The 21,008-nt window shown below is 40.4% G+C and overlaps 1 protein-coding gene across 2 annotated transcripts; it reads left to right on the forward strand.

Moving 5' to 3' along the window:
- Positions 1-332: 332 nt before the first annotated feature.
- On the forward strand, positions 333-17,637 carry epsti1 (epithelial stromal interaction 1). 2 transcript variants are annotated; one of them, XM_033987062.2, is made up of 10 exons: positions 333-528; positions 2,084-2,151; positions 2,217-2,300; positions 2,369-2,442; positions 3,553-3,636; positions 5,069-5,142; positions 7,902-7,992; positions 11,388-11,443; positions 12,897-13,015; positions 14,943-17,637. In XM_033987062.2, exons 1-10 carry the CDS (start codon positions 410-412, stop codon positions 15,077-15,079), a joined length of 906 nt encoding a protein of 301 aa, XP_033842953.1. In that variant the 5' UTR covers positions 333-409; the 3' UTR covers positions 15,080-17,637. The 2 variants fall into 2 exon arrangements, with proteins under 2 accessions (XP_033842953.1, XP_033842954.1); XM_033987063.2 differs by having other exon boundaries at positions 12,921-13,015.
- Positions 17,638-21,008: the final 3,371 nt, after the last annotated feature.

The raw sequence follows: 21,008 nt of genomic DNA on the forward strand, positions 1-21,008 counted from the left end.
AAATGTATAAATTGGTTAAATGCCTTTATGTATAAAGTGGTCAAACGCGCGTATATAAATTGTTAAAATGCATGTATATAAATCGGTTAAATGCGAGTATATAAATTGGTTAAATTCATATGTATAAATAGTAAACTGCATGTATATAAATTTATAAATTGGTCAAATACATATATATAAATTGGTAAAATGCACTTATATAAATTGGTCAAATCTATGTGTATAAATTGGTTAAATGCATGTATATAAATGGTTATAATCCATGTATATAAAAGGTTAAACTGCACACATATATCCTGGTTGTTCCTCTTGTCCAGCAGGGGGCGGTACAGAGCGCGGTGTTATGAGGACACTCGTGCTTCAGGACGCACAGAGGAGCCGGTATCGTCAGTGACAACAGTTTGAGACGATGGATCCTGATCAGAACCACAGACCCCAACAGAACCACAGGGATCCGAATCCTCCGAGAAGCGAATCATCTGAAAACCCGAATCTGCGCGCGCCTGAACGAGTCCAAGAGCCGCAGCCGTGAGTGACTCAGTCCAGCTCCAAATACATGGAATGATTCAGGTTATAATGTTACAGAGCTGCTCTTTAATGCGATAGTACGGATTATTTCACTATCATTTTATTTAAATCAGCAGTGATGATAAGTCCTGTGTGGAAAAGGCACGTTTTGTTTTGGAAGATTTTAGTTTCACTTTCGTTTCACTGAATCAGAACCTGAAACTACAAATGTTTAGGAAATGTGTGTGTGCTTTAAGTGTGTGTCTGTGTGTGTGCGGGGGTGTGTGTGTGCGTGTGTGTGTCTGCGTGTGCTTTAAGTGTGTGTCTGTCTGTGTGCGGGCGCGCGTGTGTGTATGTGTCTGTGTGTCTGTGTGTCTCTGTGTGTATATGTCTGTGTGTGTGTGTGTGTGTGTGTTTTCTAGATTCTCCATTGAGTTACTTAAGTAAAAGTTCAGTTACAGATGTAAAAAGTTACTCAAGTAAAAGTAAAATTATCACATGAAAAAATCTACTTAAGTAAAAGCATTTAAGTACTTTAGGAATAAAAAGTAAAAGTATTTGACACAAGTGTTGCTCATTTGTTAAAGTGTAAATGTAAAAACACTGATTTAAAATGAAACATATTTTGTTTAATAGAAACAAAATGAATCTTAATTTACTTCAGTCGGAAGTTTCCACGAACATGATAAAAATAACTCCTCAAATCAGATGAAAAGTACTTTTTACTTTTCAGTCCTGTTCAAAAATATAGTGGAGTAGAAAGTACAGATACTGCTCTCAAATGTACTCAAGTAAAAGTAAAAAGTACACACTGTAAAATGTACTTAAATAAATTACAGATACTTAAAAACTCTACTTAAGTACAGTACTTTACTACTTGTACTTTGTTACTTTTCACCACTGTCCTGATGTCACTGGTAGTACTCATTTACTCAATGCAAATATCCTTTTTAAAAATGTACTTTTCTCGCAGTATTTACTCTTTGAGGGTTTTTTTGTTAAGTGAAAGTACTCTCACTCGAGTAAATGTTTTGGTAACTCTTTTGCAGTTACTCAGATTACAGTTACTTTTGTCATTTGCAGTACTCAGATTACAGTTACTTTCCTCATTCAGTCTAAATCTGTTTGTAATGTGTGTCACGTTTTGGTGTAAAAGTATTGTGTATTCAGAACACAGTACTCTGACTGGCCCATGTAACAGAGTACTTTACAAAATACATTTTACTTTGTCTATTCAGTATTCTGTAGCCAAATACTTTTATACGTATAAGTATTCTCCCCGTCCCGACTCTTTAACTGCGAGTAAGTGACAAAAACGTCGCCGCCAAAATAAAACGATCTGAACATCTGCTTTTCCTCAGATTCAGTTAAATATTTGATTTTTTTGGATTATTTCATGTTTTCTCCTTCTCGTTATGTTACGTAATAAATCAGATGTTACGTCCCGAGTTACTCTTTAAGTTACTTTTACTTGAGCAGTACTTTTCCCAAATACGTTTTTACTTTTACTTGCGTATTATCTTGGAGTAACTTTATTTTTGCAGTAACGTTCCTCTCGTGTGCTGTTTTGTTTCAGTCAGAGCGGGTACACCGGGTACACCGTGATCCCCCCCAATCAGAGTCGGAGGAACAACCTGACAGAGAGTGAGTGACACGTTTGATTGACAGGTTTGTTTATTTTCGCTGACGCCACAAAATGTCGCCCGCAGTCGCCCAAAGAGAAGAACAACAATTTCAAACCTTTAGAGACGCTCGGAGGTCGGCTCCTGTGCACATGACTCCTGCCAGACTGGGTAACCTCTCTTCTTCTTCTTCTTCTACAGCTGATTAAACAGTGACAGTGACATGTTTTTGCCTCTAGGGGGCAGTGTGACGCAGGCGGAGGCTCGGGAGCAGCAGAGTCAACAGCAGCGCGCGTCTAAACTGCAGAAGAAGGTACTTTTTTTTTTTACACTTTTCGAACTGGGATGATCAGATTAGGGATGCACCGATTCAGCTTTTTTAGTTCCGATACCGATCAATACCAAACGATACCGATACAGGATGGAAAACGGCTCTTATTTCCTTACGTTTAACAGAACTGGCTCTTGTCTGTAACCCGTCCTTCACGTCGTCACTGAACTGAACTAGCCTGGCGCGTCCGAACTGAAATCACTCTGTAGTTTTTTTTATACAGATTGATGTCAGTCTGGTCTCACGTCCCCACAGCGTTCAGCTCCAGTTAAATGAAGCTAATCGAGGCTAGCAGTTATAGCGGCGAATCTGGAGCTGAGTTTCTTGTTTGATATTCCGCCTGCGAGTATCATAGCAACCAAAGAGCCAATCAGGAGCGAGGCTGTTTTAGCTAACGCCCGCTTTCTGCCCGCACCGCTTGTTTAGCAACGAGCAGGCGCATAGCAACGCTGTCAATCAAACCTGTCGCTAACGCTAACGGGAGCGGGGTAAAAAAAGGCGCCTGATTTGTCTGTTATTAATGTTCATATCTTGAGTGAAATAAAAAACGCAGGATCATGTAGAGCGGGTTAATACGAACATTTTAAAACCAAAATGACCGTCCAATCAGATCAGTTTATTTCACTGACGCATGTGAAACGATGGAGCTCATTGGTCGCCTCTGATTTACAAATAAAATCACTTTTCTCTCACCTCAGATTAACAGAGTTTATGTTTCGCTCTTTGATTCTGCAGAAATCCACCATATTTTTCAGCTCCCTGTAATTTTTTTGTCCTTTATTTTTTAGTTTTTTTGAATATTTATTATTTATTTTATTTTTTCTAATACGGACGGACCATGCTTTTCTCTGATTGGCTAATCCACCTGTCAATCACGTCCATTTGAGGCAGATATTAAACAGCTTTGTGTGATAAAAACTCAAACATATGAAACGTTCTAGTCCAAAATCTGCCTGTCAACAGCTTAATTAAAGACGCAAAGACGGGTACCGACTGAACCGATATCATAAAACGAGTATCGGTATCGGTGCATCCCTAGATAACACATGCAGCTACGTATTAGGAATGACGTCTGATTTATTTTGTGCAAAGTTGAAAATCGAGGAAGACAAGAAAAGACGGAAAGAAGAAGAGGAGAGGAAGGAACAGGAGAAAAAAGACATTCAAAGAGCAAAGGTAAAATAAAAATATGTTGTTTATGGAGTTTAAAATGTGTAAAATGGGGAAAATAAACACTTAAACACTGACATAAAACGTATATCGATCATCAAACATATTTAAACTAACTCTTCACTGGTTTGTGCAGTGTTGTAGTGCAACACCTGGCCACTAGATGTCAGTAGAGTCTAGCACCAGCCGATGTTTAAACTGTGTATGACGAGGTTTAGATGATTCATTTGGTGAGATGAAACCTGCTGTAAATATAAATTGTAGTTTTATACCAATCAAGAAGCAGTTTGGGAAGAAAAAAATGAAAAATACGTTGAGAATTACAGGAAGTAGAGAGTTTTAAAACGCGATGACATCACACTGATGACGTCACGCTGGGACATTTCAATCCACAACAATTTTTTTTTCTATACTTTGAATATTATTTCAACTAAATTAAAGTGTTTTCTTCTCATTTTACTTCAATAAAAATAATCAAATAATCAAATAAAATAATCAAATAATCATCTCTTTGACATTAGAGGAGTTTGGGCTCAGTTGACGACATGGTTGCTAGGTAACAGTTATGGAATTCCCTAGTGTGATGTCATCATTTACAACCAGGAAGTAAAATTTGAAACCTAAAAAACTGCCAAATTTGGAACTTTTTTTTTGTTTTTGTTGAAAATTTGTAGTAAAATCTCAAATATAATGTAATGTAAATATAATCTCAAGTGTGTTTTGGTAAAATGAGAAGTCCAAACTGTCATGGGCGACATTTTAAGCTGTAGTGATGCCAGGTTGCCTTGTGTTTGGCTTGTTTTGTGTCATATTTCACTCATTTATTTAACGTATTTTAGCTACAGCAGCAAGTAATCGTTTTGTTGTGACCCGAGCCTCGAACATTCTCCTTGCAGAATACAAAAATAATTTAGTTTTACCTTTTGCAGTGACAATAAAATAATAAAATAAACTTGATACTTTGCTTCTGATGTTGTTAACATTCCTTGAAGGTGTGACGCTAACTGTAGGCACTGCTCTGTCTGAAGCTTTGTTAGACTTTAATCTGAGCTTTGTTTTAACACAAGCTGACCAGGAGGAGCTGATTTATCTGAACTACAACAGGTGAGCTGATTTGTGCTGTTAAACAAGTCCCTTTCAAATAACTTTAGAGGCACAAGCTAACTAGCATTAGCATTAGCATTAGCCAACAGTTTTTCAGCTAATCACAGGACCATGAACACTCAGATTTATCTCCTGAAAATGTTCTCTTTAAATCCAGTTTGTGTTTTTTTCTTGAGTTTTTTTTTTTTAGACGATCTTAAAACGTTTAGACGGCGTTTGCTAATGTGTGCATCGCGTCTCCATGGCAACTGCGGAACATTCCACCATAGAGATACATGTCTTGAGTTATGTAATACAGACTGTGTGATTTTAAGGGCTGCGTCTGTGTCTTTAGGCAGAGAAACTGGAGCAGAAAAAGAAACGAGACCAGGAGAGGAGGAGGGAGCAGTTTGAAGAGGATCGACACAGGTCACACACTTTATTCACACTTTACACACACTTTACTCACACTTTACACACACTTTACTCACACTCACATCACTCCTGTCCAAGAAATAATTACAATAATACAAAATGATAATAAATAAAAAAGTGGATCATGGCCAGCACCTGTAACTTTTATTATTCAAGTATTTTTATTGACGTAAAAACACAAAAACTAACAGGACTGTAGGCACGTTAACATGGAAAAAAGGCAAAAAAACAACAACAAAAAAACAAATATCAAACATAAATAAATACATAAATAAATAAATACATAAATAAATAAAAATAATTAGTCTGGGTTTGGGCATATTGACCAGTTTCGATGAGAAAACAAAAGTTATACAGTAATAATAAATCAGATACAGTTGGATATATACACAGAGTAGTGACGTATATTAGCAAAAAAAATATCATTTAAAAAAAAAAATGTGTAGAGATTAAAAAAAATACATTGTGGAAAATTAAATAAATATAAATAAATATAAAATAAATAAATACAATCAAAATAAATAATAAATAAAATCAAGATAAAATTAATAAAGTGAAATAAGTGGCCTCTGCTCTTAGTTGCCAGGTCTGTTCAAGCTTTAAATGGGACGTGACTTTTCCCAAGGAGAGCGCCCCCTGTTGAATAAACTGTTGACCAATAAGTATCAGTGATAGTCTGTATATATAAATGGACATAGCTAACCTGCTAGCCGCCGTATTCCAAACAGGAAGTGATCATCGTCCATCGTCTCTGGCTCCAATTCACTTTCTATTGAAAAACTGCGGCCGTCAGACTCGTCGTTTTGCTCTTAAACGTTCGTATTAACTCGCTCAAGAATGAGAACAGAAGCAGAGCAGTGGAGTGAGAGCTCTGTGCAAAAATAAAACATCTGGCATCATCATAACAGTTATAACAGTAAATTATTATTGTAGCGCACAGTTTTATTTAGATGATGCATCGTTTGAAAGAGTAAACTCACTCCCACTCTCAGTTTGAACCATTTTAAACAAATCGGAGCCTCTGCCGTGTGTCTTTTCCGCGATGAGTTTGTAGATAAAAATGAGTTTTCACATCGTCCTCCGTCATTTAAATGGACATAAAAGATTCAGATCCCATGAAAGAGCCGTAAATCCATCACTATTTTAAGCGAAGTTCACGTGTAATTACATGAGAATACAGCAGGGAGGCAGTAGTGCGCCCCCTCATGGACAAGACGTGTATCAAATTTATACAAGTTATGATTAAATTCCTTTCTCTTTTTTTTTTTTACAACGTTAAATCAAGCACCTATTGACACTTTTACATCGCTTTTCAAACCAAAATATAACGGAATTATTAAGAGTTGTTGTTATTATGAGTTAATTATCGTAAATGTGAGACGTACAGAAACGTCTTAAAGGGGAGGATGCGTAAAAGCTCTTTGGTATTAGCCAGAGCAGCTTGTCTCGTGTTGTTAAATCATATGTTATTAGATTACAGCGCGGGGCAGAGTCAGAGGAAAAATTCTTGTCAAGGACCCTCTTTGGATTATCTACAAGTAAAACAAAAGCAGGAGACAGGAGTCAGCGTCAGGCTCCGAGGAATCACACCCACAGAGATTCAGAGAGATTTAGAGAATAAGAACGACGATAAAATCACAATACGACAAATGAAAATGTAAATAAACATCATGAAAGAGAAGAGGCAGAATGAAACTCTTTCAGTCACAGCAGATAAACAGAACAGATTTAAATAAAGTCAAAGTCCAGGCCTGAGTCACATCTTCAGGGAGAATGTTACAGGTTTTAGTTTTGGTTTAGTTCTCGTTTGGTCCTGGTTTAGTCCTGGTTTAGTCCTGGTTCAGTCCTGGTTCAGTCCTGGTTTAGTCCTGGTTTAGTCCTGGTTTTGTCCTGGTTCAGTCCTGGTTCAGTCCTGGTTTAGTCCTGGTTTAGTCCTGGTTTTGTCCTGGTTCAGTCCTGGTTTAGTCCTGGTTCAGTCCTGGTTCAGTCCTGGTTTGGTCCTGGTTTGGTCCTGGTTTAGTCCTGGTTTGGTCCTGGTTTAGTTCTGGTTTAGTCCTGGTTTGGTCCTGGTTTAGTCTTGGTTAAGTCCTGGTTTAGTCCTGGATTGGTCCTGGTTTAGTTCTGGTTTAGTCCTGGTTTAGTCCTGACTCTGGGCAACAACGGGAGGCCAAGACCAAACCAGGACTAAACCAGGACTTAACCAGGACTTAACCAAGACTAAACCAGGACCAAACCAGGACTAAACCAGAACTAAACCAGGACCAAACCAGGACCAAACCAGGACTAAACCAGGACCAATCCAGGACTAAACTAGTACTAAGCCAGGACTTAACCAGGACTTAACCAGAACTAAACCAGGACTAAACCAGGACTAAATCAGGACTAAACCAGGACTAAATCAGGATTAACCAGGACACCAGAAAACCTGTAACATTCTCCCTGACGATGTGACTCAGGCCTTGACTTTGACTTTATTTAAATCCAGACTCAGACTGTTCTGTTTATCTGCTGTGACTGAAAACGTTTTATTCTGCCTCTTCTCTTTTAATGATGATTATTTATGTTTTGATTTGTTGTATTGTGATTTTAACGTCTTTCTTATTCTGTAAATCTCTCTGAATCACTGTGTGGACCAGTCGTGTTATACAAATAAACTTGCGTTGCCGGGGCGCACTGTTGATTTCAGCTCTTTCTTGTATTTATTTTCATTTAGTTCTAATTATTTTCATCATGAACTTTTATCTTCTGTACAGGGTGACCGATCGATTTCTGCAGGGATTTGAACAAAAGGCTGCGTCTGCTAAACCCGCCCCATCACGAATCCCTGAACCCGTCGCTACCTCTGTAAGTACGACTTTGTATCTTGATTTACAGACACAAAAGTGAAATAAAAACCCCAGGATCATGTAGAGCGGGTTAATACGAACAATTTAAGACCAAAATGACGAGTCTGACAGCAGCAGTTACAGAGTTGACGAAGCTGGAAGCGCGCACGTGTTCACTTCCTGTTTGTAACGCGGCGGCTAGCATGTTAGCAATGCCGGTTATATTTACAGCGAAGGATGTCAAACTCAAATTATCTGTGGGCGTCTGGAGTCTGGTATTATTCCACAAAAAAAAAAAGGCTTTATTAAAATCTTCTAAAACGTCATCGCCGTTTTCAAGCTACATGACAAAATCCGCCAATTCTTGTGGATTTTATGGATATACTTACGTTATATTTGTTGAATCTTTTGTGACGGGAGTACACAACACAAGTGACACGTGTTTTTACCGATTTCATGGAACCTTCTACACGCAACACGGTAACGCCACACTAACATTAAGCTTTTATATTGTCCCGCGGGCCACAAAATATCATCTCGCGGGCCGTAATTAGCCCCCAGGCCGCGCGTTTGAGATTCCTGATAGTTGAATCTGACGCTGGAACACAAGTCTTACTCTTTCGACTGGTCTCGGGGTTCAGTGTCAAGCCCCATAGCGTTGGCCGTCGGATCGGAAAGGGGCGTTGTTGTAATTCCCTGTGACTTTGGGCTGTTTTCTGACCAAATACCACGGCCTTCCCTTCCCCAAATGAGCCTCGAGTTGGACTAGTGTTAAGCTCAATGTGTTTTCTCATGATTTGTTTCTGGTCAGAGCCTGAGGCCGCAGTTCACAGCTGAGTAAAAGTATGTTAAAATACCCATAATCCTCGCTGTGTGTAGCTGTGGACGGTCTTCACAGGCCCAGGTCCACAGAGTGAAGCAGGTACAATAATGGGACCTCACTGAAACCTGGACTCAACCAGGACTGAACCAGGACTAAACCAGGACTGAACCAGGACTGAACCAGGACTCAACCAGGACCGAACCAGGACCGAACCAGGACCGAACCAGGACCGAACCAGGACCGAACCAGGACTGAACCAGGACCGAACCAGGACTGGACCAGGACTGAACCAGGACTAAATCAGGACTGAACCAGGACTGGACCAGGACTGAACCAGGATTAAGCCAGGACTGAACCAGGACTAAACCAGGACTAAACCAGGTCTGAACCAGTCTGATGGTGCGATGCCCCTCTCTTCCGTAGACGCGGCCCTGAAGTCTCTATCCGGGCACATCCCCTTCATCCTCTGGCCAATCGTTCGTTCCAAAGTCTTTGAATGGTTCTGTGGAAGCCAAATATTTTCTGAGGTTGGCCCTTAGCGTTAAAGTGGATTTCTTTCTCCTGTGGGTCGGTCGGCTGCCCCGTAGAGGGAGCGGCTGCCCCGTAGAGGGAGCGGCTGCCCCGTAGAGCGAGCGGCTGCCCCGTAGAGGGAGCGGCTGCCCCGTAGAGGGAGCGGCTGCCCCGTAGAGCGAGCGTGCGGAGAGAGGACAGCGCTCGGGACTTCCCAGAGTTCACAGAGGAAACCTAGAAGCATTTCGCCGAGTCAGGGCCTTAGCGAAACAGTAGGAAGTATCTGCCGGAGATGATGTCACCGTCCCGCTGTGAACGACGTCATGACGCAGGAAGCGGCCTGTTTAGATTTCATGCAGCTTCGTGTTGTTTCAGTCAGTTGTTTCAGGCTCTTAGGACGACTGATGGATTACACAGACATGGACGATAGACGATAATATTAAAAAAACATAACGACGCTGACACGAAAAAGTGGGATTTCCTCCAAAGAACAAATCGACATGTGCAGTTTTTTTAAAGAACAGGAGCTGCAATAAACAAACAAAGCTTTTAACGAGTCTTATACGTTATTTATTCAAACTTTCACAGCTCAAATCTTCAGAAAAATAAGAAAAAGTTACGCAGTAGTACAAAGAAAATATTAACTCCCTACATAATTCCATATCTTACTTCATATATTTGACGTCTTCTGTCTAAAAATAACCCACAAACAGGTGAAATCCGCGAAGTATCAGCTTTATTTTTGTAATTATTCTCTATGTTTTTTGTCTGTAAAACCCCTCACCACACACTTTATACACTTTTCTCACACGGGAGTTAACGTTTTCTCACATTTCTCTCTCGTTTAAACTCTCTCAAAGTTAAAAAAACCTTCGTAGGCGCCTTTGTCGGTGCAGAACGTTTCATCGACATTGTGGGTTTTGTCGTAGGAGAAAACACACAGCACTTTAGAGTCACACCGCGATCCAACGTTTATGTAAATCCGTCCCGTGTGAGGCCGAGGTGAGCAGAATCATTCGTGCTTTGGAGCGGGACTCGGGGATGTGTTGTTCTTTCGTAAATCCTTTTCATAAGACCCACAGATCTCGATTGTGTAAACGGGAGATTCCGTGTTAAGCTGACGCAGGCGGGCTGTGCTTTTCCGGGTCGTTGTTCCCTCAGTTCTGTTGAAAACCTGAACATGAATCAACTGGAAAATGTTACTTCTTCTGAAATGACCGAGCAAAAATAATATAAAACCGAAAGAAAACCAGTCTGTGAACGCCGCTTAGCCCGTGCGCTATAGCTGAGAACGACATTTACATAAGATTTACTGCTTTTTTTAACATATTTTGTGACATTAGAAACGACGCAAACGATAAAAGACGTCACGCATTTTGACCTGAGCGACGAGGGAGCGCGTACGTCCAGGTTTGACGAGGGCGAGGAGACAATAACAATGGCATTTGTTCTTCTTATCTTCTTATACGGGCGTGGAAGCGTGTGCGCGTCTGTATCGGTAAGTAATAAAACAAAAAAAAAATAGAAACAGTAAAGAGATAAGAGGGAAAAGGGCGGAACGTTTAAAGAGAAGAGAAAAAAAAAAGCAGTGAGGTTCAAGTTTTTCGGGGGGGGTTTGCCACATAGGGTCAGAGGGCTTGTTCCTGTTCACACGTTGACCTTGAGGGGGCGCTGATCATGGCGGCTCTGACCCGTTCGGGAGTGGGTTTGTCTCCGTCGGTCCAGTGGCTGAGGCCGACCCATGACCCAAGAGTCTCCCCCTGACTCACTTTGGAGTCGGTCTGTCTCATCTATCGTGAATCCCAGCCAGAATCTTTAGTTTGTTTGTTTGTTTTTGGACTTCTGCTACTTTTTTTTTGTTATCTTATCTTAATTTGGCCGCTGTGGAATCTACAAACGTATCTGTGCAGTTGAGCGTGAGGCTTTATCTTTACAACAGCCTCATGTTTGGAGCTGATAACACACTGTAGAGATAAATGAAGCGCTTTGAGCCTCGGAGATGGAAAAATGCTGTATAAAAAAGTGACCGTTTGTCATCTGTTTCTCTATAAATTACACATATATAGATATTTGTTCCGCAGAGTGACACGGGCAACGTGAGAATGAGTCTGGAAGAAAAACAGCGGGACCACAAGAGGTGCATTTATATCTGAATATTTGTATCGTTTTCATATTTGTGTGTTTTATGTTTGTGTGTTTTTTTTATATTGTTTCACATGAGGTCATCCTGCTGTTGTGTCTGTGCAACTACTGACTTTATTATTATTTATTTTCATGGATAAATTGAAATTAATAATAATAATAGTAATAATAATAATACAAATAATAGTAATAATAATGCTAATAATAATAATAAAACATAATAGTAATAATAGTGCTAATAATAGTAATAATAATGCTAATAATAATAATAAAACATAATAGTAATAATAGTGCTAATAATAGTAATAATAATGCTAATAATAATAATAAAATAATAGTAATAATAATGATAATGATAATAATAATAATACAAATAATAGTAATAATAATGCTAATAATAATAATAAAAAAAAATAATAATAGTGGTAATAATAATAATAAAAAATAATAGTAATAATAGTGCTAATAATAATACAAATAATAGTAATAATAATGCTAATAATAATAATAATGCTAATAATAATAATAAAATAATAGTAATAATAATGATAATGCTGATAATAATAATAATAGTAATAATAATGATAATAATAACAATAATAATAATAATAATAATAATACAAATAATAGTAATAATAATAATAAAATAATAATAGTAATAATAATGATGATGATAATAATAATAATAATAATAATAATAATAATAATAATAATAATAATAATAATAATAATAATTGTGGATTATTTACAAATGAAGAAATAAAACTCCATAAGGGATACTGTATATGATAATTAAAACATTAGAGATTCTTCATAGAGTTAAAAATAATATAATATCTCTGGAAAACATACAGAACGACTTTAAACCAAGAGCTGGATGTTTTAATTTAAGAAGTTGGCGTCATTTTAAATCTGCTGAAGTCAAAACATGTTAAATCCAGATGTGTTTCAGTTAATGGAGCAAACAAATGAAGAACTGAAATGATGTGCTTCTTTCTTAAGGTTAAAATTGTCAAATTGTCAAACGGAGAGCTATAGTTTTGTTTATTTCTCACAGTTTTTTGTTTGACTTCTGCTTTGTGTTACTGTAAATCTTTTTCAGTGTCCTGTACAATCATTTTATTTAATAGTATTTCATTAATTTCAGTTCATTTTTTATATATGAAAGTAGTAAATGTACATATGTGCAGGACATTTAACGCGCATTTCACGCATTTTTCTTATTTTAGCTCGAAAAGAAAGAACAAAGTAGGTTAATATGAGCCTTTAAACTGTTCTTTTTTGGTAAAAAACAGAAATTATGGAAAAATATTAACCGCCATCAATGATTATGATTATTTTTGCTTTGATTTGTGTGATTTTAATGTCTTTCTTATTCTGTAAAGCACTTTGAATGACTTAATATACACATTTTTCTGTAAAAATAAACTTTCTTTGCTGCTTTACAGAACAAACGCACAGTTTCTGGACAGAGTGGAGCGTCAGACGGTGTGCGGTGAATCATCGTCCTCGTCTTCTCCGTCTCCTCCAGAACCCGAGTCCTGCCGCGCGCACACAGCTGCAGACGGTGAGCCACACGCAGGTTCAAACGTAACACGCCGCGGGATCTTTCTCACGGCCGGTCAGCTCTGGTTAACCGACGCTAAATCAGACGTGTGACACCGGGGGACCCACCTCATGCTTAGTGTGATGGAGTGTTTAGTCTGTGATGAATCAAAGGCTTTACGGAGCGAGGACGAGAGCGAGGACTTCATAATGTGTAGTCAGGTGACACCTCCGGGGATTCAGCGCGTGGGAAATAAACCTATAACCTATAAATACGTGCGGGATGGAAGGTTTGAATGGAAACGATGGTGCGATTTAAAGAAGCGAAGACGTTTCCCTTTGTGACAATCAGAAAAACTGTGTAATATATTTTCTTTTAGTCAAATTACGTCTTTGTTTTGACTCATAAACTGTATAAAGAAGTGGATTAAGTGAGCGCGACGTGGCGTTCAGCTCCAGTCAAATGAAGCTAATCGATTATAGCGGCAAATTTGGAGCCGTGTTTCTTATTTGGAAGTTCGACCTCGAGTATCATAGCAACCAAAGAGCCAATCCAGAGCGAGGGTGTTGAAGGTAATGCCCCTTTCCTTAGCAACGCTGTCAATCAAACCTGTTGCTAATGCTACCGGGAGTGACCTCGGGGGAAAGAAGGCGCCTGATTTGTCTGTTATTAATGTTCATATCTTGATTTACAGACACAATAGTGAAATAAAAACTTCAGGATCACGTAGAGGGTTAATACGAACATTTAAGACCAAAATGACGAGTCTGAGAGACACAGTTTTTCAATAGAAAGTGAATTGGAGCCAGATTCGATGGGGTCAGAAGCGCGCACATGCTCACGGCTAGCAGGTTAGCTTTGTCCATTTACACAGTCTATATTCTGACTTTGTTGTGGTTAAATGTTCTCTCTCGTTGAACAGTGAGTGTATATACTGTAATTATAGGCGGGTGCAGACGGGATTCTCTTAAACTCATAAAACCAGAGGAACCTGACTGACTCCTCCGCTCTGAGGCTTGTTCGGTTAAACATTACATTGTCAGTCAGTGATGTCTCCAATTAAAAACCTGATTGCTTCTTTAAAACGCTGTGTGTCTTGGCTTTTGTGAAGCCTGTCATTATTATTAGTATTACTATTATTATTATTACAAATCATTTATCTATTGAAGTTTTTGAACCTGTTTTTGAACCTGAATGCTGATATTTATATAAATGGACATAGCTAACCTGCTAGCCGCCGCGTGACAAACAGGAAGTGATCATGGGCGCGCTTTACTGTAGAAAATTGACGTCTCTCTCTGTAACCGCTGCTGTCAGACTCGTCATTTTGGTCTTAAATGTTCGTATTAACCCGCTCTACATGATCCTGCCGTTTTTATTTCGCTTTTGTGTCTGTAAATCAAAGATATGAACATTAATAACAGACAAATCAGGCGCCTTCTTTCCTTAAGCTCACTCCCGTTAGCGTTAGCAACGGGTTTGATTGACAGCGTTGCTAAGCGCCCGCTCCCTGCTAAACCAGTGACGCCGGCGGGAAGAGGCGTTACCTTCAACATCGTCGCTCTGGATTGGCTCTTTGGTTGCTATGATACTCGCGGCGGAAGTCCAAATATAAAACTTGCCTCCAAATGCGCCGCTGTAACCGCTAGCCTCGATTAGCTTCATTTGACTGGAGCTGAACGCTGTAGTCGACGTCACAAAGCGGCTTAATAAAGTTTGTCTTGGTTCCAGCGTGATTGACAGGTACATTAGCCAATCACAGTCTGTCCGTATCAGAACAAACGCGGCTGCTGACGAGGACTGAACCGTGACGAGGGACGCGCTTAGCTTCACCTGCGTCACAGTCGTGTTTGTGGCCGGTTCGAGTCGCGTCGTCTCAGACTCGCGTCGCTCCGTCACAGAGATATCCATCTGGACTCATTTATTTTTTGTTATTTTTCTGTTCCAGCCTCGGGACCGGACTTTGAATGGGCTTTAATGAAGTTGATGAGTAACTTCCCTCAGTTTGACAAAGATGTTCTTCAGGATTTACTCCGCCAGTGCGACGGAGACTACGAAGAAACGTACAACCTCCTCGCTGTGTGATGTGCGCGTTTGAACGATTTTAAAGGTGAACGCTGCCCGGTCTGTGTTATTCATGAGCACGTGCGTTTGGATTATTTCAGTTACTGTTTTGGGTTTGGGTTTTTGCACTTTTATATGTATCGCTGAAGTAAATATAGACGATAAACGATGATATTGAAACTCATTTGCGCCACAGACGTACAACCGAAGAGCAGGTTTAAACCACAAAAACTATTCTAAATCTACAATAAGCAGCAGAATGAAACACTTTAGTCGTTAGTTTGACTCAGGAAAGTTATTTATTCAAACTTTTACGGCTTAAATCTGATCATATAGACACAAAATAACCCAAAATGTCCCAGTAGAGCAAAGAAAAAGTACACACCATGAATACTGTCCCCAAAAACACTTTCCAGCTTCATGTATAGAGCTGTAAGTCGATACTCTGATTATTACTGTACGTCCTTGAAATGTATTTTTGGGACGTGAAATCACCCGAAGCTTTTTTTTCCATTTCAGTTCCAGGTTTTAGATGTAGACGAGCGTGAGATCTTAGATTACAAGTTCTTCTCCTCCTCTGCTCCTCTCTCTGTCTCCTCCTCTCCTCCCTCTCCTCTCTTCGTCTCTCATCCTCTCCTTTCTCTTCGTCCCGCTCTCTCACACTTCTCTCCTCTCTTCGCTCCCTCTCCTCTCCTCTTGTTTTTCTCTCTCCCCTCCCTCTCTTTTCCTCTCTCTCAGAGTCTCCTCCTCTCCTCTCTCTCTCACCTCATGCCTCCTTCTCCTCTCTCTGTCTCCTCCTCTTTCTCTCCCTCTTTCTCTCCCCTCCCTCTCTCCTTCTCACTCTCACTCCTTCTCTCCCTGTCTCCTTCTCCCTCCCTCTCTGCTCCTCTCCTTTATTTGTCTCCTCCTTTCTCCTCCTCTCTTTTCTCTCTCCTCCTCCATCTCTCTCTCGCCCCCTCCTCTCCTCCTTCTCTCTCCCCCTCCTCTCCCCCCCTCCCTCTCTCTTCCTCTCTCTCTCCTCATCCCTCCCTCTCCTCTCCCTCTCTCCTAACCCCCCTCCTCTTCTCCTTCCTCCCTCTCTCTCTCCTCCTCTCCTCTCTTTATCTCCTCCTCTCTCATCCTCTCCTCTTTCTCTCTCCGCCTCTCCTGTCTCTCTCTCCTCATACCTCCCTCTCCTCCCCCCCTCTCCTCCTCTCCTCTTTCTCTCTCTCCTCCTTACTCTCGCCCCATCTCTCCCTGTCTCCTCTTCTCTCTCAGTCTCCTCCTCGCTCTCACTCCTCTCTCTCCCTCCCTCTCCTCCTCTCCTCTTTCTCTCCTCCTGTCTCATCCTCTCTTTCTCTCTCTCACTCCTCTCTCTCCCCCTCTCTCCTCCTCTCCTCTCTCCATCATTTCTACAGCTATAATAAGAGAAAATACAATAAAATACAGAAAACTAATTATTTCAAAACAGAGGAATTCACGGCTCTTCATAAAAATCATTTGTAAAAACATTTTCGATCTGAAGTGTGTGACGCGCCGCCCCGCAGAGCTCGTCCTCCTCACACATGGAGCACACGGGGCGGTCGTGCGATTGTGGGGGAGCTGAAATCCCCGTCCTGTGATATGGAGTCACGTCAGGGGCCCCGCTGATGTCATCTGGCAAAACCTCCGTTTGTAGATGAAAGAAACAGCGAGTCCCACAGAAACGACTAAGACAATATTTGGAGCAGTGACACATCAACGTCTCACGTCGATAAATGGCGTCTCGGTGAGTCTGACTTTACGTTGAAAAACTGTGTCCTCTCTCTGTATCTGCTGCAATGAACCTCGTCATTTTGGTCTTAAATGTTCGCATTAACCCGCTCTACATGATCCTGGGGTTTATTTCACTATTGTGTCTGTAAATCAAGATATGAACATTAATAACAGACAAATCAGACGCCGTCTTTCCCCGAGGTCGCTCCTTCTAGCGTAGGGCTGTCCAAACTAGGGCCCCGGGGCCAAATACGGCCCGCAGACCAATTTTTGTTGGCCCTCATGCCTCCTCCTAAACATTTTTTTACTACAAATTGAAGAGATTCTACCTTTATAACCTGAATAACATCACATTTCATTAAAAATAATCTTTCAAGTCTTTTTAACGGTACAAAGTCTCTGTCAAACCTGTGCTAAATGCGCCGTTTGACTCCGTGTATCGACTCTGGTCTGTGGCTCTCAGCTTCAAATATTTTTTAGTGTTTGGACACAATCATTTTTGGGGGGTCAGTTTTTATCATGGGGACTTTTTCTTTTGAGGTACTGGGACATTTCTGGTTATTTTTCTGTTTTACAATGAGATTTGAGCTGTGGCCGGTCGAATTATGAACTTCTGTAACTCATTACAGACACAAAGTAATTATTTAAATATGTCACAGTCATTTAAAGAATCACTACTTTTCTGGTGGGAATCTGTCATCAGGGATATGTTATTGTTTTTGTCTTGAGTCTTCCATTGTGTAGCATTAAAGGGTTAATTTTACACTATTCTTTGATTTGTTCTAATGTTGTTTCCTCGTCACAAACAGACCTGGAGTTATGATTTTTTTGTTTCATTCACACATTTAAACACACAAACCTGCATATTTAGGCTGCGTTCTTCTCTCAACCTGAAAACACTCCGTTCCACCTTGTGATGTCATCATGTGGTGATACAGGAAGTGCTCCACTGTGTTTTTAAACTCCATAAACCTTCACTTTGAATCATTTGGATGATGTTAGACCTGAAATGACCAATCTCTACTCAAGTAAAAGGAGCTGTTAACTTGAAAACTACCACTTCATGACATCACAAGGTGGTGAGAGTCAATTTTGCGTAATACAGAACCTTTAAAGTTTAAAGTAAAGTCAACTCAATTTCACCGAGGGCCACATCAGCAAAATGGTTTGTGTCAAATTTGCAAAGATATAAAAAATAACTGCGTAACTCCTGATAAACTGACATTTTAACATAACATACATTTAAATTGACCTTGTCGGGGGCCACATAAAATGACATGGCGGGCCGCATTTGGCCCCCAGGCCTTGAGTTTGACATGTGCTTTTAAACGTTTGTATTTTGCGTTTATTCAGTTACACGTCTTTACATTTCACAAACCTTTTAAAAACAACATGCATTCTTTCTGTGAGCTGGATCGACTCTCCGCAGATCTCACCTGTAACCTGGTCTTCAAATTCAACGCATTACCGTGGAAAATGTAATACCATGGAACAATATCTCCATGGAAACAAGGTTGCGGCGGACCCTCGTCTTTGAGAAGTTACAGGTTTACGTCGCGTTGGCTCGTGTTGCCGTAGTGGAAATGTCCCGCAGTGTGACTTTAACAGATCCCGGTGTTTAAAGGGGATGTATACTCGATCCAGACGAGTCCCACGGCACTTTTGAAATTCCTGTTGAAAAGCGTAACTGTGAATAATGGAGCGTTTAGTCACTTGTCATCGAGTGTTTGGAATAAAGTTCATCTCTCTCTTTTTCTATAAACCCATTTTAACTTTCTGGTTTTAACAATAACAAGCCCCCGAACGCAAACACCAAAACATCTGTGTCGACCCAGGACTTAAAGGGCCACCGTGTCTTCTCTGGAGGAGGGTCTGCCACCTGCTGGTCTTTATGGATTTACCTGGGATGTTCCACAATGAAGCTTTAAACACATTTTTGTCGCTAAACCAGAACCTTAAAAAACCCTGTATTCTCCTGTATCCTGTGGAAGATACAGTGAGCAGACTCGCCTTTCCACAGTTCAGACCTGTAACTTGTAACTTGAACGCGTCATCTGCTTGTCTCCATGGCGATGCGTGTTTAATATGACACCGTGGAACATTCCGGGTCAAAGCAGTAGAGTTTTACGCAGGTGACGTCACGGCGTTTGGAGCTGTATCGGTGAGCGACAGAAGGTCGTGGGGTCAAAGGTCAAAGGTCTGTCATGAGAGGTAAAAGGTCAAAGCACTGAGCATCGCCATGGAGACGCAGGTAAAAGTACTTTTCATCTGATTGGAGGGGTTATTTTTGCCATGTTCGTTTAAACATCTTGACAAGTTTTTGAGCTTTGAGCAAAACTAAAATAAATACAAAAAAATACAGAAGAAAAATTTAGAAATAGTTTCTGTTGAACAAAATACGTCTCATTTTGAATCAGTTTCACTACATTTACACTTTAACAGATGAACAGATACTTAAATACTTTAACTTGAGTAGATTTTTTCACGTGATACTTTTACTTAAGTAACAACTTTACCCTCTACATGAGCGAAGCTGAGAACAAACCAGGCTCTAAACAGGAACTAAAGCAGAACCAGTGACATAAGTCAGAGTTAATCAGGTTAAACGAGTCACTTAAACTCAGTCATTTTAGTTTGGGCTGAGTTCTGTCTCTGTTCTGTCTTCATTCTGAATTCTGTCTTCGTTGTGTCTTCATTCGATCTTCGTTTTGAGTTCTGTCTTCATTCTGTCTTCGTTCCGACTTCGTTCCATCTTTGTTCTGTCTTCGTTCTGTCCTTGTTCTGAGTTCTGTCTTCTTTCCGTCTTCAGTCTGTCTTCGTTTTACTTTCGTTCTATCTTCGTTCTGTCTTTGTTCTATCTTCCTTCCATCTTCGTTCCATCTTCATTCTGTCTTCATTCTGTCTTCGTTCTGAGTTCTGTCTTTGCTCTGTCTTCGTTGTGTCTTCATTCCATCTTCGTTCTGAGTTCTGTCTCTGTTCCGTCTTTGTTCTGTCTTCGTTCTGTCTTTGTTCTGTCTTTTTTCTGTCTTTTTTCCGTCTTTGTTCTGTCCTCATTCTGTCTTCATTCCGACTTCGTTCTGTCTTCGTCCTGTCCTTGTTCTGAGTTCTGTCTTCTTTCCATCTTCGTTCTATCTTCATTCTATCTTCGTTCTGTCCTCCTCCCGTCCTCATCCTGTCCTCATCCCGTCCTCATCCCGTCCTCACCCCGTCCTCACCCCGTCCTTTCACACAGCCTAATCTCCTGCAGCAGAGTGTTTGTTGAATGTGCTGATAAAGGTCTTCCCCGTGTGTCAGACTCATCTTCTACTTTACTCTCGTCTTATTGGATGTAAAGGGGATTTTGGGGTATTTCTGTGTCTGGTCTAATCACAGAGGGGTGTGGGCACGGCTCAAATTATCATCAACATCACACTGTTATGATTCTGCAACAGATGGAAACAATATCTGGAGGTGGTGCGATGGAGACGGAGGTCGTGTTGTCCAGCAGTTTGTGTTTTGTGTTTTATTTCCCTGATTTATGCTGCAGTTTCTGTCGGTTCTTGGAAAATAAAAGACTCGAGTGTGAAATGTGTCCACACGAAAATCCACCGCCTCACACGACCTTAGAGGAAGAGTATTACTAAATATGACAGAAATATAGAAGTACAATCTTAAGATATTTGCTACAGCGTCATCTGCTTGTCTCCATGGCGACTGCGTGTTTAATATGACACCGTGGAACATTCCGGGTCAAAGCAGTAGAGTTTACGCAGGTGACGTCGCAGCGTTTGGAGCTGTATCGGTGAGCGACAGAAGGTCATGGGGTGAAATGGGGTCAAAGGTCAGTCATGAGGGTTTCTCCTGTGTAAGCTCAAAGCACTAAGCATCGCCATGGAGACGCCAGTTTAATATTATACTGCGGAACATTCCGGCTAAAACAGTAACATCTCCACAGAGACAGACGGAGCTCCTACCAAAAGTGCAGTGGAAGGTAACGAAGTACAAGGAGTAAAGTGATGTACTTAAGTAGTATTTTTAGGTGTCTGTGCTTTACTTAAGTACATTTTACAGTGTGTACTTTTTACTTTTACTTCACTACATTTGAGAGCAGTATCTGTACTTTCTACTCCACTACATTTTTGAACAGGACTGAAAAAGTACAAGTAAAAAGTACTTTTCATATGATTTGAGGGGTTATTTTCATCATGTTCGTGGAAACATCATGATTAAAGTTTTC

The sequence above is a fragment of the Periophthalmus magnuspinnatus genome, chromosome 21 (assembly GCF_009829125.3).
Source record: "Periophthalmus magnuspinnatus isolate fPerMag1 chromosome 21, fPerMag1.2.pri, whole genome shotgun sequence".
NCBI classification, from domain to species: Eukaryota; Metazoa; Chordata; class Actinopteri; order Gobiiformes; family Gobiidae; genus Periophthalmus; species Periophthalmus magnuspinnatus.